General features: G+C 45.5%; 1 protein-coding gene across 1 annotated transcript in view; it reads right to left on the bottom strand.

Moving 5' to 3' along the window:
* Positions 1 to 795: 795 nt before the first annotated feature.
* Positions 796 to 18,717, bottom strand: part of LOC129849672 (histone-lysine N-methyltransferase SETD2-like) — a 29,781-nt gene continuing 11,859 nt past the window's right edge. Inside the window, exons 11-18 of the mRNA XM_055916484.1 lie at positions 16,813 to 17,398; positions 16,312 to 16,518; positions 16,015 to 16,140; positions 15,466 to 15,614; positions 15,140 to 15,257; positions 7,305 to 7,379; positions 5,126 to 5,227; positions 796 to 3,374 (exon numbers count right to left, since the gene is read on the bottom strand). Of these exons, the coding sequence (XP_055772459.1) occupies positions 3,213 to 3,374; positions 5,126 to 5,227; positions 7,305 to 7,379; positions 15,140 to 15,257; positions 15,466 to 15,614; positions 16,015 to 16,140; positions 16,312 to 16,518; positions 16,813 to 17,398 (1,525 nt within the window). The 3' untranslated portion in view covers positions 796 to 3,212. The remainder of the gene's footprint in view (positions 3,375 to 5,125; positions 5,228 to 7,304; positions 7,380 to 15,139; positions 15,258 to 15,465; positions 15,615 to 16,014; positions 16,141 to 16,311; positions 16,519 to 16,812; positions 17,399 to 18,717) is intronic.

The following is an 18,717-nucleotide window of genomic DNA, read 5'->3' as shown; positions in this document are numbered from 1 at the left end:
CAGGGATATATATTCCATGCATTTGTCCAATAGAAACTCTCGTTTGCAACTGTTGGACTAATGATTACACCCTAGATCAGCTAGATGCAGGCAAGAGTGTCCAAGGCTGTATTGAATGTGTCACTGTCATCTTACATTTTTATCTCAACCTGTGGGCACCTACTTGGAAACTTTCATTCATTGGCTAGGTTGTAGCAACCTCATGATGGGTATAGGGAACATTTGACTATCATGTAGTAGCCTAAACCTATCACTGTTACATTGAACTGGGTGAATGGAATATGAATGACAGTCATCCAACATGCTGTAATAGAAATAAGGCCAGGCTCATGAAAAAGAAAAGTGCTCCCTCAGAGGCACTGACCGCCACTGTAACAGATGCAGATCTGTATTCCCAGTCATGTGAAAGCCGTAGATTAGCACCTAATGAATTGATTTCAATTGACTGATTTCATTATATGAACTGTAACTAAGTAAAATATTTGAAATTGTTGCATGTTGCATTTATATTTTTGTTCAGCGTACATATTTCAAATCAGTAAACAGGGCATCTACATCTTGTCAAAAGTAGTGCACTAAATAGGCAACAGGGTGCCATTTGGGATGTAGTCAGCCTATCTATCCCTCCATATGCATCCTGTATTGAAGGGGTAAGTACATAAACAGTGGAAACGGGGATTGGGTGATATGCAGTGCACTACTGGGTGTCTAACCATGTAGTGGAGGTACTTCTCATTTGGTTCTGGGTAAACACTCTAGAAATGTTTCAATAGTGTGCAAGGTGAAAATGGAATACACATTTTTACAAAAACTTTATTTTTCTTTTAAAATGTTTGTACACTCAGTATGACAATGTGCTTGCACAGTACTTACAGTAGAGTTGGGGTGAAACTCATTTTGTACATACCAAAAAAAATAATAATAATCTGTCTCAAAACAAACAAAACAGAAAAATGCTGCAACCCCCACCACCAAAATAATATTCAAACAAGAGTCTGTGAATGGGTGGAATCCTGGCTTTAGTTTACAGAGGAAGGGGGTGTTGAGTTGAGCTGCTGGAGCAGACAGGGGAACTCACTTCAACACTCCCCCCCTTCATTCACCTGTGTTTGGTATACTTATAACCTGTCAATAGCCAAGTGTATCACGGACCAACAGTCCATCCTTTTACAAAGACTCTGCTTACCTAAACATTCTCAAACTATTTCTCAATATATTCACATATAAAGCACTATAATACATGTGTGTGTTTGAACATGGTTTTAATGCAATTTAAATGGTGGTGTGAGAGTTACCTAAATGATCAACGACCCCCAAGCCTATGAACCGGTAACCCTGACGACAGGACACAAACCTTGTTACCCCGGAGACTAAGGAGTAAAACAGCTTGTGTAGCAACAAGACGACAGCACAGGCGCCTCTGTGATGCCCGTCTAAAGGAATTATAATAGTAAAACAATGTGAAATAGAGTTAAAATTACAACGCTACACCCCATTGTGGAGGAGGGGGGGGGGGGTAGTTGAAACAGAACGAGGGACAGACTGACTGACACATACGCATCATGTGTCTGATAGCATCCAAATCCTGTTCACTTCATAGTACAAGTTAATTAAAGACAAAAACATTGATCAGTAACCCCGTCCCCTGCTGTTCCTTATTCACCACTAAGTCCTCTTGAAGTCTGTCCGTCTGTCCGTCCGTCTGTCTGAGTAGGCGGACTGAAGAGAACAAGCTCCATAATAAAGTTCATTCTTACATTTTTGTAAAAAATAAAAATATTTACTCAGGGAGGGAGCATTGGAACATGGACTATGTCCCAAACGAACACTATTCCCTATATAGAGCTCTCGTCTAAAGTAGTGCACTCTGGGATTCCCCTATGGGCCCTGGTCTAAAGTAGTGCTCTATATAGGAAATAGGGTGCTATTTGGTAAGCAGTCATGGAGGAATTCCCATAAGGACACCAGTCAGAACGATAGAACCGAACCCAGCCTCCATCCGAACCCAGCCTCCATCCGAACCGAACCCAGCCTCCACCCGAACCGAACCCAGCCTCCACCCGAACCGAATCCAGCCTCCACCCGAACCGAATCCAGCCTCCATCCGAACCGAACCCAGCCTCCATCCGAACCGAACCCAGCCTCCACCCGAACCGAACCCAGCCTCCACCCGAACCGAACCCAGCCTCCACCCGAACCGAACCCAGCCTCCACCCGAACCGAACCGAGCCTCCATCCGAACCGAACCCAGCCTCCATCCGAACCGAACCCAGCCTCCATCCGAAACTAGCCTCCATCCGAACCCAGCCTCCATCCGAACCCAGCCTCCATATAACAGAGGCTCCGGAGGATTGTGGTCTGAAGGCAGGGAGGGCTTGGAGAGTAGAAAGCTTGGACTATCACAGCCCAGCCAAAAGCAGCACCAGATACCCTAGTCAAGTCAATGGTTGGCTTGGGGGGTGTGGCGTGCGGGCGCACCAGAGGAAAGCCAGTCATATGGACAAACGGAGATTTTCTCTTTCTTTACACTGATCCATTTAGACCAGTTAATTACCACTGCCGGACTTCATACAGCAACATCCCAACAGTGGAAAAACATTGAAGAGCAATTTAAAATTATGGTATGTCCAACTCTTTCATGAATCCTTTTCAGACAGGGGAGGAAGAGTTCTAGAGAGAATATGTAAATAAGATTTGAAAACATTGTTAGTTAGGTAAGAAAAAAATGTAGAAAGCTAACACGATAGTGACACTATAGGTTAATGTAGCACCCCTCTCTGGGTCTGAGTGCCAAACAGCACCCTATTCCCTACATAGGGCACAGAGAATAGGGTGCTAGTTGAGACGCAGCCTAGGTGTCGCACACTTCTCTGTGGACACTTCACCTGGAGCCTCTGCCCCTTGGGAGACACCTCCCTCCTCGCCATGATTCTCACCCCCCTCCCACTAGTCCCCTCCCATTAGTCAGTGGGCCCGGCGGCAAGCCTTCAAGGCATCAGTTTAAGACACAGTCTTAGTCAACATAAACATGTCCTCCTCATAAATATGTGTCTGGAGCGATCCCACCTCCACAGTTCAGTTTCCCAGCATGACTTGACTTTAATCTGGGTTTCAGTGTGTCTCCTTTCACCGTTTGTGGGCCCCAAACAACTGTAGCCTAATCATATTTTCAAGTCTTGATCCCTGTTGTGTTCCTCCAGTCAGACGCAGTGTTAGTCCAGCTCAGTGTCCTCTTTGGGCCGGTAGATGTTGCCAAACTTCTGCATGTATTTCTTGATGTACTCCTTGGTCTTGTGCTTGACGTTTTCGTTGCACTCCAGGTCCTCTGGGTTCTTGCAGGACTTCAGCTCCTTGTTCATGACGCCGTGAGTTAGCTGGAGGAATAGAAAGGGGGAGAAAAGGACAGAAGAAAAGGAAGTTAGATGTTTCTCCTGACAACAACATCACATTGCAAAATCCCAAGTTTTCTAGAATCCTGGTTTGAGGATTCAGGATCTTCTGCTAATTCCGTCCTGATTCCAAGAATCTTCCAAACATGATTTCTGGAAAACCTGGAAAGTTATGGGAATTTTACAACAAAAATGAAACTATCTCCATCAAAAGGAAGGTTAGGTCACACTGTGAAGAGATGAGGCTTTCATTCTGACTGATCCATTTCATGAGCTTTGTTCTTTTCCTAAAATGTAGACAGTCAAATGTCAGGGCTGCGTCCCAAAAATCTCAGCTCTCTGTATAAAACGAGTCAATCCAAAACGTTAGCTGGCGCTCTAGTTTAAGAGGTTCTGCTTTAAGGGATTGTTCTGCACGGTATTAAATAAACATGTGAACATGCCAGTTTACTTGGCCTCTCTTTTTGTTTATTGTGACCATGTGCTCAAGAGTAGTGGTGTGTCCAAATGGCACTCCATTTAAACAAGTCCCCACCGAGTTGTGGTTGTCAACCCAGAGAAACACTCAAAACTACTTGAGGGAAAAAAACAGAGCTTTCTGCCCTTTGAAAAAAAGAATGCTGGCTGAACATTGAGTGAGAGAGAGAATCTCCCAAATGGCACAATTTCCAATACATAGGGCACTACTTTTGAATAGGGTGCCATTTGGGATACAGCCAGAAGGAATAGGGTGCCATTTGGGATACGCACAGAAGGAATAGGGTGCCATTTGGGATACAACCAGAAGCAGTGGGAGCTGAAGGTTCAGGCGTTTAGTTCTGTTCTGGGGGAAGAGCTTTAGTGAGATGTGAAGGGGAAGAGCTTTAGTGAGATGTGAAGGGGAAGAGCTTTAGTGAGATGTGAAGGGGAAGTGACATGTGAAGGGGAAGTGACATGTGAAGGGGAAGTGACATGTGAAGGGGAAGTGACATGTGAAGGGGAAGTGACATGTGAAGGGGAAGTGACATGTGAAGGGGAAGAGCTTTAGTGAGATGTGAAGGGGAAGTGACATGTGAAGGGGAAGTGACATGTGAAGGGGAAGTGACATGTGAAGGGGAAGTGACATGTGAAGGGGAAGTGACATGTGAAGGGGAAGTGACATGTGAAGGGGAAGTGACATGTGAAGGGGAAGTGACATGTGAAGGGGAAGAGCTTTAGTGACATGTGAAGGGGAAGTGACATGTGAAGGGGAAGTGACATGTGAAGGGGAAGTGACATGTGAAGGGGAAGTGACATGTGAAGGGGAAGTGACATGTGAAGGGGAAGTGACATGTGAAGGGGAAGTGACATGTGAAGGGGAAGTGACATGTGAAGGGGAAGTGACATGTGAAGGGGAAGTGAGATGTGAAGGGGAAGAGCTTTAGTGAGATGTGAAGGGGAAGTGACATGTGAAGGGGAAGTGACATGTGAAGGGGAAGTGACATGTGAAGGGGAAGTGACATGTGAAGGGGAAGAGCTTTAGTGAGATGTGAAGGGGAAGAGCTTTAGTGAGATGTGAAGGGGAAGAGCTTTAGTGAGATGTGAAGGGGAAGAGCTTTAGTGAGATGTGAAGGGGAAGAGCTTTATCCTTTCAAGTTAATTTCTATCCAGGACTTTAATTCAATACTCTGACTGTTGGGAGAGGTTCATGTTTTGGATGGTTTGAGACAATAAAATACAAATACCCAAATGATTGCTTTCCACACACCCCCCCCTACCTTTCTGGCAAGGTGTTTGAAATCCTCAGTGTTGACAATGCGTCCCAGTTTGCAGTCTGGTTTCCGGAAGGGATTCAAGCAGGTCACAATGAACTGGGACATCTAAACACAGGAAATAGGAGGTCAAATCGATCATGTAGAGATGTCATTCATTACATTTCAGTCATTTAGCAGACACTCTTATCCAGAGCCACTTACAAGTGCATTCATCTTAACATAGCTAGGTGGGACAACCACATATCTCAGTCATAGTAAGATGGGCTTGACATTAACTTGTAACTTTTTTAGCCATTTGTCAAATGTGCAAACGCGGCTTTGATCTAAAAAAAATAAAAATCTTGCAAATACATAATTGAAAAACCGCTCGTGCCTGTCAGCGCAGGCCTACTATAATTATACTCTGATAAGCTCTGCAGAGACCGGTAGGACAGAGAGTAAAACATTGCATCCCGAGGACACTTTCCATCCCTTTCTGATCGGAGTAGCATAATTGTTTGAGATTGTTATTTTTTAAACTTGTCCATTCAGACGACTTAAAAAGGTGTGGAAAGCGTTCCACAGGGATGCTGGACCATGATGACTCCAATGCTTCCCACAGTTGGGTCAAGTTGGCTGGATGTCCTTTAGGTGGTGAACCATTCTTGATACACACAGGAAACTTGATGGAAAGAGCAGAGGGTTCCTAATGTTTTGTACACTCAGTGTATAATCCGCTTGTCCAACTTTGTTCTTTACTTGCCCCGGGGCAAGTGGACAACCGTTAATGTCTTGGTGAGTAAATGTTTTTCTCAAAGTCAGAGCGAGCTAGTAAGACTAGTGCAAGTGTTAATGAAAGAAAGGCCATTTAAACAAAATGGCTGTAGGCTGTAACCTAACAGAATGGCTGTAACCTAACAGAATGGCTGTAACCTAACAAAATGGCTGTAACCTAACAAAATGGCTGTAACCTAACAAAATGGCTGTAACCTAACAAAATGGCTGTAGGCTGTAACCTAACAAAATGGCTGTAGGCTGTAACCTAACAAAATGGCTGTAACCTAACAAAATGGCTGTAGGCTGTAACCTAACAGAATGTCTGTAGGCTGTAACCTAACAAAATGTCTGTAGGCTGTAACCTAACAAAATGGCTGTAGGCTGTAACCTAACAAAATGGCTGTAGGCTGTAACCTAACAAAATGGCTGTAGGCTGTAACCTAACAAAATGGCTGTAGGCTGTAACCTAACAAAATGGCTGTAGGCTGTAACCTAACAAAATGTGGAAAAAGGAGTCTGAATACTTTCCAAGTGCATGCATGTACAGTACCAGTCAAAAGTTTGGACACACCTACTCATTCTAAGGTTTTTCTTTATTTTTACTATTTTCTACATTGTAGAATAATAGTGAAGACATCAAAACTATTAAATAACACATAAGGAATCATGTAGTAACCAAAAAAAAAAAGCGTTAAACAAATCAAAATACACTGCTCAAAAAAATAAAGGGAACACTTAAACAACACAATGTAACTCCAAGTCAATCACACTTCTGTGAAATCAAACTGTCCACTTAGGAAGCAACACTGATTGACAATAACTTTCACATGCTGTTGTGCAAATGGAATAGACAAAAGGTGGAAATTATAGGCATTAGCAAGACACCCCCAATAAAGGAGTGGTTCTGCAGGTGGTGACCACAGACCACTTCTCAGTTCCTATGCTTCCTGGCTGATGTTTTGGTCACTTTTGAATGCTGGCGGTGCTTTCACTCTAGTGGTAGCATGAGACGGAGTCTACAACCCACACAAGTGGCTCAGGTAGTGCAGCTCATCCAGGATGGCACATCAATGCGAGCTGGGCAAGAAGGTTTGCTGTGTCTGTCAGCGTAATGTCCAGAGCATGGAGGCGCTACCAGGAGACAGGCCAGTACATCAGGAGACGTGGAGGAGGCCAACAACCCAGCAGCAGGACCGCTACCTCCGCCTTTGTGCAAGGAGGAGCACTGCCAGAGCCCTGCAAAATGACCTCAAGCAGGCCTGATATAGCAGCAAAGGGGGGGACCAACTCCATATTAATGCCCATGATTTTGGTATGAGATGTTCGATGTGCAAGATATCCACATACTGTTGGCCATGTGTAGTTGATGAGGAGGCGAGATGAGAGGAGGAATCACAGGAAGACTGAGATATGGAAGTTGACTCACCTCTTTCCGGAACGTCTCCTTGCTCCTCTTGGCCAGTTCACTGGATGTGTCTGCCTCTGCTGTCTTAGTAGAGAACTGTGGAAACACACACACACACACACACACACACACACACACACACACACACACACACACACACACACGAGGGGTCAGGGAACATGTCAGTCTATAGAACAGTCACGTTTCGTTTGACTAGCTTGGTTCGGCCGTAGATTCCTCTAAACGGTCGCCTAGCAGTCTGTCTGGGTCATAGCTACTGTCATTTTCTCAGCTGTGGCAGACAGCAGCAGGTGGCAGCCATTTCTTGGAGTTAAAAGCCCAGATCAAAGGAAGTGAGGCTGTGTCAGCCACACCATGGAGGCCATGGATGAAACATGGCAGGTGTTGGGCTGAGGCCCTGGACTTCAAGGCCAGTGGGGAAGGCAGGCAGGCAGGCCACACCTGGTCACCAGCCCCCTCCAACAGGAATGGAGGGAGCCACACAAAGCAGGGATATCCTGCCAGGATGAAGGCTGGGCTCCCTCTCCGGCTAACAGTACCCACCCTCCCCCACCCCCAGAGACAGGCAGTAGACAGTTGATGCCCTCCCTCCCCCAGAGACAGGCAGTAGACAGTTGATGCCCTCCCTCCCCCAGAGACAGGCAGTAGACAGTTGATGCCCTCCCTCCCCCAGAGACAGGCAGTAGACAGTTGATGCCCTCCCTCCCCCAGAGACAGGCAGTAGACAGTTGATGCCCTCCCTCCCCCAGAGACAAGCAGACAGTTGACCGACCCCCCCCCCCCCACCCCGCCCCGCCCCAAACCAAGGTGGTGAAGATCAAAGACAAACACAATGGATTCACACACAGCTCTGCTCCGTGCTTCCTGATGGGTGGTGTGCCCACGGAGCGTACCAGGGAGAAGCATTCAGACTGACAAGAGAACACTTTATGAGCCAGTGTTTAACATAGATTATTTTCCAGGTGGGATGCAAAGCCCTCTAACCAAAACGCTAATTTATCATCAGGGGTCAACAGGGAAAATAACATTTAAGTGGTGTCAGAAACTCAGTGGTTATCATTTCAGGTCCTGGTCAGTAGAGACAGAGACAGACAGAGAGAGACACAGAGAGACACAGAGAGACAGACAGAGAGAGACACAGAGAGACAGACAGAGAGAGACACAGAGGCAGACAGACAGACAGACAGACAGAGGCAGACAGACAGAGGCAGACAGACAGACAGACAGACAGAGACAGACAGAGACAGACAGACAGACAGAGACAGACAGACAGACAGACAGAGACAGACAGACAGAGAGACAGGCAGAGAGAGACACAGACAGACAGAGAGAGAGACACAGACAGAGAGAGAGACACAGACAGAGAGAGACACACAGACAGAGAGAGACACACAGACAGAGAGAGACAGACAGACAGAGAGAGACAGACAGACAGAGAGAGACACAGAGACACAGACAGAGACACAGACAGAGAGAGAGACACAGACAGAGAGAGAGACACAGACAGAGAGACACAGACAGAGAGAGAGACACAGAGAGACAGACAGACAGACAGACAGACAGAGAGAGAGAGACACAGACACCGCTATCAAGACATGTTGGAAACGGTCCTTGAGCTCATTGATTTTATTGGCCAACGACATCCCATCATAAAAAAAGGAAGAGAAATAGAGACATCCCATCGTAAAGAAAGAGAGAGATGGAGACATCCCATCGTAAAGAAAGAGAGAGATGGAGACATCCCATCGTAAAGAAAGAGAGAGATGGAGACATCCCATCGTAAAGAAAGAGAGAGATGGAGACATCCCATCGTAAAGAAAGAGAGAGATGGAGACATCCCATCGTAAAGAAAGAGAGAGATGGAGACATCCCATCGTAAAGAAAGAGAGATGGAGACATCCCATCGTAAAGAAAGAGAGGGATGGAGACATCCCATCGTAAAGAAAGAGAGAGATGGAGACATCCCATCGTAAAGAAAGAGAGAGATGGAGACATCCCATCGTAAAGAAAGAGAGAGATGGAGACATCCCATCGTAAAGAAAGAGAGAGATGGAGACATCCCATCGTAAAGAAAGAGAGAGATGGAGACATCCCATCGTAAAGAAAGAGAGAGATGGAGACATCCCATCGTAAAGAAAGAGAGAGATGGAGACATCCCATCGTAAAGAAAGAGAGAGATGGAGACATCCCATCGTAAAGAAAGAGAGAAATAGAGACATCCCATCGTAAAGAAAGAGAGAGATGGAGACATCCCATCGTAAAGAAAGAGAGAAATAGAGACATCCCATCGTAAAGAAAGAGAGATGGAGACATCCCATCGTAAAGAAAGAGAGAGATGGAGACATCCCATCGTAAAGAAAGAGAGAGATGGAGACATCCCATCGTAAAGAAAGAGAGAGATGGAGACATCCCATCGTAAAGAAAGAGAGAGATGGAGACATCCCATCGTAAAGAAAGAGAGAGATGGAGACATCCCATCGTAAAGAAAGAGAGAGATGGAGACATCCCATCGTAAAGAAAGAGAGAGATGGAGACATCCCATCGTAAAGAAAGAGAGAGATGGAGACATCCCATCGTAAAGAAAGAGAGAGATGGAGACATCCCATCGTAAAGAAAGAGAGAGATGGAGACATCCCATCGTAAAGAAAGAGAGAGATGGAGACATCCCATCGTAAAGAAAGAGAGAAATAGAGACATCCCATCGTAAAGAAAGAGAGAGATGGAGACATCCCATCGTAAAGAAAGAGAGATGGAGACATCCCATCGTAAAGAAAGAGAGAGATGGAGACATCCCATCGTAAAGAAAGAGAGAGATGGAGACATCCCATCGTAAAGAAAGAGAGAAATAGAGACATCCCATCGTAAAGAAAGAGAGAGATGGAGACATCCCATCGTAAAGAAAGAGAGAAATAGAGACATCCCATCGTAAAGAAAGAGAGAGATGGAGACATCCCATCGTAAAGAAAGAGAGATGGAGACATCCCATCGTAAAGAAAGAGAGAGATGGAGACATCCCATCGTAAAGAAAGAGAGAAATAGAGACATCCCATCGTAAAGAAAGAGAGAGATGGAGACATCCCATCGTAAAGAAAGAGAGATGGAGACATCCCATCGTAAAGAAAGAGAGATGGAGACATCCCATTGTTCAAAGAACGGGTCTCTCCCTCTCTGGAGAGACACATCTGAAAACATTTCAGCTCAGAGACAAAAGGGCCCAGTGCGTAGACGCTAAACTAAGAAACCACAAACCTGGTTTCCATTACGATCAAAGAAGAGGGAAAACAAACGACAGAGAGAGAGAAAGGAGAGAGAAAGAGAGAAAGGAGAGAGAGGAGAGAGAAAGGAGAGAGAGAGAAAAATACATAATAACCATGCCTACAACCCATATAGGCACCCTCAGATCAGACCTATGACCCTCCTGCCCACCCCATGCCCCCCACAAAGAGGGCCTCAACATGAAAGTCACACATACACCCAGGCTAACAGGCCCAACCCCCACTCTTACACTAGCCCAAGCCAATGGCATGTACCAGATGCTCAGCAGGCTCTGCTCACACTTACTGGCCTGAGGCCAAACCACACGACTAACAACATTGGACACTTTATGGTACACAAAGCCTTCATTATCTCATCCTGGAATATCCAAGGCCTGAAGTCATCTGCCTTTGGCCTAAAGAGCAGGAACCCAGACTTCACTAAAGAAATACAGACATTGTCATCGTACAAGAAACACGGTATAGAGATGGACCCAGTGGTTACCCTCTAGGTTACAGAGAGCTGGTAGTCCCATCCACCAAACTACCAGGTGGGTGGTATAGAGGAGATGGACCCAGTGGTTACCCTCTAGGTTACAGAGAGCTGGTAGTCCCATCCACCAAACTACCAGGTGTGAAACAGGGTATAGAGATGGACCCAGTGGATACCCTCTAGGTTACAGAGAGCTGGTAGTCCCATCCACCAAACTACCAGGTGTGAAACACGGTATAGAGATGGACCCAGTGGTTACCCTCTAGGTTACAGAGAGCTGGTAGTCCCATCCACCAAACTACCAGGTGTGAAACACGGTATAGAGATGGACCCAGTGGATACCCTCTAGGTTACAGAGAGCTGGTAGTCCCATCCACCAAACTACCAGGTGTGAAACAGGGAAGGGTTTCAGGGGCTATGCTAATTTGGTATAGAGCAGACCTAACTCACTCTATTAAATTAATTAAAACAGGAACATTTTACATTTGGCTAGAAATTCAAAAAGGAAATGAACTAAAACAGAGAAAAATGTCCTACTGTGTGCTACCTATACCACCCCACTAGAATACCCATACTTTAATAAAGACAGCTTCTCCATCCTGAAGGGGGAAATCAATCATTTCCAGGCCCGGGGACATTTGTGGCAACAAACACCTACCTGGAAGGGACAGCATTCCCTCCCCCATCCATAGAACCCCCTAGGCACAACTACGACAATATAACCAACAAAAACGGGTCAACTCCTGCAGCTCTGTCACACGCTGGGTATATACACATAGTCAATGGTAGGCGTCGAGGGGACTCAACCCACATTCTCTCAGAGTGTTCACCGTCAGCCCACTGACACCCCTATCAGATCGCAGCAAAATCACATTCTACTTGAACAGAGCAATACTCAAATCATAAAGCATCAAAGCCAAAGGAACTGAATAATATTAAGAAATGCTACAGATGGAAGGAATGTAGTGTGGAAACCTAACCAAAAAACAATTAGGCAAATTCAATCCCTGTTAGACAACTGCCTGGACAAAATGTAAGAGTGAAGATGTAAACTTGGCAGTAGAAAACATAAACAGTATATATCAGCTTCCCTATCAAATCAAAAATGGCAAGATAACCTAAGAAAATTAACAATAATGACAAATGGTTTGATGAAGAAAGCAAAAAACCAAAAGAAAGAAATTGAGAAACCTATTCAACCAAAAACATAGAGACCCAGAAAACCTGAGCCTTCACTATGGTGAATCACTAAAACAATACACTATGGAAAAAGAAGGAACAGCACGTCAGAAATCAGCTCAATGTAATTGAAGAATCCATAGAATCAAACCACTTCCTGGAAAATTGTAAAACACTAAAGAAACACGAAGAGCTATCTATCCAAAAACAGAGATGTGTGGATAAACCACTTCTCCAATCTTTTTGTCTCTATAACAAAGAACAGCAAAAACATATACATGATCAAATACAAATCTTAGAATCAACTATTAAAAGACTACCAGAACCCACTGGATTCTCCAATTACATTGAATGAACTACAGGACAAAATACAAACCCTACAACCCAAAAAGGCCTGTGATGTTGACAGTATCCTAAATGAAATGATTAAATATACAGACCACAAATTCCAATTGATATACATCAACAATAACCTTGGGAAAATCGTCTGCATTATCATTAACAGCAGACTTGTACATTTCCTCAGTGAAAACAATGTAGTGAGGAAATGTCATATTGGCTTTTTACCAAATGACCGTACGACAGACCACGTATTCATCCTGCACACCCTACTTGACAAACAAACCAAAACAAAAGGCCGTCTTCTCATTCTCAACAAGTGTGATAAAATTGGCAACACACATTTCTTTCCAGAGGGCTGTGGGCTGAGACAGGGATGCAGCTTAAGCCCCACCCTCTTCAACATATACATCAACGATTGGCGTGGGCACTAGAACAGTCTGCAACTAGAATCTGAAGTCAAACGTCTGTTTGCTGATGATCTGGTGCTTCTGTCACCAACCAAGGAGGGTCTACAGCAGCACCTACATCTTCTGCACAGATTCTGCCAGACCTGGGCCCTCACAGTAAATCTCAGTAAGACAAAAGTAATGGTGTTCCAAAAAAGGTCCAGTTGCCAGGACCACAAATACAAATTCCATCTAGACACCGTTGCCAAAGAGCACACAAAAACTATACATACCTCAGCCTAAACATCAGCGCCACAGGTAACAGCTGTGAACGAGCTGAGAGACAAGGCAAGAAGGGCCTTCGATGTAATCAAAAGGAACAAAATTTGACCTACCAATTAGGATCTGGCTAAAAAAATATATACTTGAATCAAACCATTGCTCTTTATGGTTGTGAGGTCTGGGGTCCGCTCACTAGCCAAGAATTCACAAAATGGGACGAATACCAAATTGAGACTCCACATGCAGAATTCTGAAAAAAATATCTTCTGTGTACAACGTAAAACACCAAATAATGCATGTAGAGCAGGAATGATATGTGGGTTGGATCTTGTAGCTCCTAAACCTAGCTCACCCTTTACCTTCAGATGTTGATATGTGGGTTGGATCTTGTAGCTCCTAAACCTAGCTCCCCCTTTACCTTCAGATGTTGATATGTGGGTTGGATCTTGTAGCTCCTAAACCTAGCTCCCCCTTTACCTTCAGATGTTGAAGAAGCTCTGAAGATGTGATCCACTGTATCTACAGCTAGCGTTATAGTGTCTGTCTACATCCCAAATGGAACCATCGCCCCTATGTAGTGCACTACTTTAGACCAGCATGCATAGGGTAGTGGTGCACTATGTAGGGAATAGGGTGCCATTTGAGGATGTAGCCTCTGTCTGACACTCTAGACTAGAGGCCCTTCAGGGGGGTGATTTTCTCTCTCCCAGGAAAGGAACCACAGCTGAAAATAATTCCTTTTGCAACATCTTCAATTAACCGATGGGAGGAACACTATCATCATTTTGCACGCAAGCACAAACATTCCGGGAAGCAAACGAAGCTAAAATATTTTGCTTTCTCACAGATGAGTTAGAGGAGATCTGTTTTCACGCAATCATCTTTTAGAAAATCTCCAGTCCAAAAACTACAAGGCACTATAATGGATATTATAGCAGGGTTTCTACTCTTAGACTCACACCACTAGGGGCTCGGACCTAAAGACTGTATGGAACTCTGCTGACCATGTGTGATCATAGTCCTGTGGACAAATGACACCCTAGTCCCTGGACAGTGCACTACATTTGACTAGAGTCCTGTGTGAATCTGATTCAACCATGAGTCATGAGATTTGGGCACTATTCAAATACCTTAAAAAGCCTTCCGGAGACCTTCCTTCCTTCCTTGAGGAAATCACTGACCTACCAGTCAGATTGGTGAAAGTAATGAGATGGAAGGAAGCCATGTTTTCATCTATCAACTAACATACATATCAGTGCCCACGTTTCCATCCAACCGTCTTACACGAGTAAAGGACTTGTCGGATCATTTATTTTGTCGTCATGACAGCCCTGATGGAAACAGAACACGGTAAATGTGGCGACAAAACAAAATACCCTAGACAAGATCCTTTTGTGTCTGTAAAATGAATTATGCGAGAAATGTCGTCAGAAACGCTTTTATGCTCAAATATTGATAAAAGAACCATCATATGGAAGTAAACTTGGAGTCACGCGATGACGTGTTGTGTGGTCGTCCCACTGCGACTGGTCAGGAAAGCCTGCAGTTTATTAGGCTACAGATGAAATAAATGATGAAGGAACAAGGTGATGAGCATGATGCTCCTTTCCAATAAACATCCAGAGAAAACCCTCAGAGTTGAAAATGCGACGGAAACCCATTTAACTTGAATTTCAACCGCAAAAAGTATTTCATGTGCACTACGTCGTCATCACACAGCCTTTCATCTGCAACAGTCAATTTGATGGAAACATCTCTGGAAGGAAAATACACTCAATGTTTTTTATGCAGAGTTTAGAATATTCGTCACCAATTGGATGGAAATCTAGCTAGTGATTAAATCAAGGAAGGATGCATTTGAAAGGCCTTGGCCTGTGTGTTTTCAGGGTTAAAGGTCACCTTGGAGGGGTTCTCGTCGTAGGTGGGCGTCCCCAGGTCCATCTCAGCCTCGTGGTCTAAGCTGTGAGAGTCTTCACTGGCCCCGTCCCAGCTGCTTGGAGGATCCCACTGAGTCTGTCTATAGGAGGGTGGGGTTAGATACACAGTAAGACACACATTCCAGGCAGACAAACGCAGCCAAACACACAGAGTTAGTCAGACATGTGCAGTCAGACCGACAAGCTGACAGATACACACACAGTCACAAAAGCAGACAGTACGAGATAAAGACACAGGAAGGCAGACAGAGAGAGACCGGCAGAGACAGGCAGAGACTGGCAGCCTACCTGGTGATGACGTGATAATAGTAGATCTTTCCCTCTCCGTCCCGTGCTACCTTCCAGCTGGGGGGCAGGACGATGGTTTTGGGTTTGGGAGGAGAGGGAGGGGGCAGGTCTATCATACTGTTGGGGACTAACAGAGTGTTGGGCATCTCCTGGACAGAGGAAAAGAGGCAGGTGAAAAGACAGGAAGTCTCCTCTAGTGGTTAGAAAACAACTGTTTATGAGGCCTTCATCATGATAGAAAACAGTATGAAACTGCTGGACAAGAATCACGACTACTATCACATTGATACACTCTGCCTCCCCCTGGTGGTAGCTTGGGGAAGGGTACAGCCAGACAGATTTGGTGTATGAGGTGGGGTTTTTTCAACGGAGTCATCCACTGACGGATGATGGACAACTGAGAGGATGTGCAACATGTCGACCTTTGTGAGTCTGCAATAGTCTGAAAGTCATTGACTTTGTGTAAAGTTTTAACAGACAAATACGGACAACGTTTAATACATATATTTCATCAGTGTTCATGCGCCTGGGTCTGGCTGGAGGCCTTACCTGCTGGACAGTCTGTGAGGTGACGATGGTAGTGACCGTACCCCCCTGCTGAACCACCACTCCTTGCTGGTGACCCGTGTACACCGGCTGACCACGGAGGTAGTTGGCAGCCGGATCAGCATAGGTCTGGCCAGAACAGGGTTGACAGACACACAGAGATCACACAGATACTCAGAGAGAAACCTTCTGATCTGGTCATGAAACAGGGCTTTTTTTTCATGCGTTGCTTGAAAGCCTCTATCAACGAAGGGCGATGTGTGTTGACTGTTCAGTACACTGTGCAGTGTGTGTGCCTACCTGCAGGACAGGTGTGTTAGCCTGTGGATAGGCAGTGGGGATACTGTAGATGGTCTGACAGGGCTGGCCCTGGTAGTAGATGGCTGTCTGGGTGGGAGGTGGTGCTGGGACAACCTGGTACTGTGGTGCTACCTGGGTCTGTACTGTCACAGCCTGCTGGGTGGTAGGGTCCCACAGCGTGGTGTAACTCCCCTGGCCCGCCGACACCTACGACAATAATTAGAAAAAAAGGAAGTTTGGAGTTAGGGGACCAGATGGAATTTGCAACTTGCACTGATGCGGCCAATTAAAAATGTTTACTTGCACAGCCAAGTCAAAGGGTTGTAAAACGAGACCGAATGGTAGCACTCTGGAGCTCTGAATAATAATGAATGTTATTTAGAGCGCTTTTCAAAACATCGAAAGTCACTTTACAATAAAATAAAACAGCATTAAATCAGAAATATAAAAGTAGAGCACCTGAGGAGGCGCAGACACAGCAGGCACTGACAGGACGCCTACCCCCGGGTCCTGGCCTGCCCCGCTGGGCTGCTGGGCATACTGCTGGGCGGTGCCGTGGTGGAGCTCCAGAGGAATAGTGGGTTGGTGGATGTGTTGGGAGATGCTGGAGAGGCTGGAGACTGGAGGGGGCTGGGAGGTAGAGGAGGGAGAGGTCATGCCCAGCTCGGTGATCAGAGCCTGGGGAGGGGTCTGCTCCAAGACCAGGGTGGCTGGGATCAGGGGCTCCACGGGAGGGGTTGGCAGCAGCACCTTGCCTGCGTTGGGGTTGACGGGGTCCACGTAGGTCTGGAGGGGGTAGCCAGGGGGGTAGTGGATGAAGCCAGCTGGGCTGGTAGTGTAGGTCAGGGCTGCATCGTAGGCTAGAGTCTGGAGCTGCTGCTGCCGCTGTTGTTGTTGATGTTGTTGTAACTGTTGTTGATGTTGTTGTAACTGTTGTTGATGTTGTTGTTGTAACTGTTGTTGTTGTTTCTGGACCTCGCGCTGGGCCACCTCCTGTTCAAACAGCTTCCTGCGCTCCTCTGTGGACAGCTTGGTGCGTTCCTTGGTGATGGAACGGGTCTTCTTACTGCTGTTAGCCAGGTCAAACCTAGAAACACACAGTCAATACTACAGACATCAACAGGTCAAACCTAGAAACACACAGTCAATACTACCGTCTACAGAGATCAACAGGTCAAACCTAGAAACACACAGTCAATACTACTGTCTACAGAGATCAACACAACAGACATTTCTACAAGTCAACAACAGTTTTGGTATGCATCCCAAATGGCTCCCTATTCCCTATTATAGTACACTACTTTTACCCAGAGCCCTATGGAACCCTATTCAGTACACTACTTTTACCCAGAGCCCTATGGAACCCTATTCAGTACACTACTTTTACCCAGAGCCCTATGGAACCCTATTCAGTACACTACTTTTAACCAGAGCCCTATGGAACCCTATTCCCTATTATAGTACACTACTTTTACCCAGAGCCCTATGGAACCCTATTCAGTACACTACTTTTAACCAGAGCCATATGGGACCCTAGTCAGTACACTACTTTTAACCAGAGCCCTATGGAACCCTATTCAGTACACTACTTTTACCCAGAGCCATATGGAACCCTATTCCCTATATAGTACACTACTTTTAACCAGAGCCCTATGGAACCCTATTCAGTACACTACTTTTAACCAGAGCCCTATGGAACCCTATTCAGTACACTACTTTTAACCAGAGCCCTATGGAACCCTATTCAGTACACTACTTTTACCCAGAGCCCTATGGAACCCTATATAGTACACTACTTTTACCCATGGCCCCATGGAACCCTAGTCAGTCCACTACTTTTACCCAGAGCCCTGTGGAACCCTAGGCAGTACACTACTATTAACCAGAGCCCTATGGAACCGTAGTCAGTACACTACTTTTACCCAGAGCCCTATGGAACCGTAGTCAGTACACTACTTTTACCCAGAGCCCTATGGAACCCTATTCCCTATATAGTACACTACTTTTACCCAGAGCCCCATGGAACCCTATTCAGTACACTACTTTTAACCAGAGCCCTATGGAACCCTAGTCAGTACACTACTTTTTAACCAGAGCCCTATGGAACCCTATTCAGTACACTACTTTTAACCAGAGCCCTATGGAACCCTATTCAGTACACTACTTTTACCCAGAGCCCTATGGGACCCTATTCAGTACACTACTTTTAACCAGAGCCCTATGGAACCCTATTCCCTATATAGTACACTACTTTTAACCAGAGCCCTATGGAACCCTAGTCAGTACACTACTTTTTAACCAGAGCCCTATGGAACCCTATTCAGTACACTACTTTTAACCAGAGCCCTATGGAACCCTATTCAGTACACTACTTTTACCCAGAGCCCTATGGGACCCTATTCAGTA

The sequence above is a fragment of the Salvelinus fontinalis genome, unplaced genomic scaffold, assembly GCF_029448725.1.
Source record: "Salvelinus fontinalis isolate EN_2023a unplaced genomic scaffold, ASM2944872v1 scaffold_1623, whole genome shotgun sequence".
Taxonomy (NCBI): domain Eukaryota; kingdom Metazoa; phylum Chordata; class Actinopteri; order Salmoniformes; family Salmonidae; genus Salvelinus; species Salvelinus fontinalis.
This window is presented reverse-complemented; position numbering and strand designations above follow the sequence as displayed.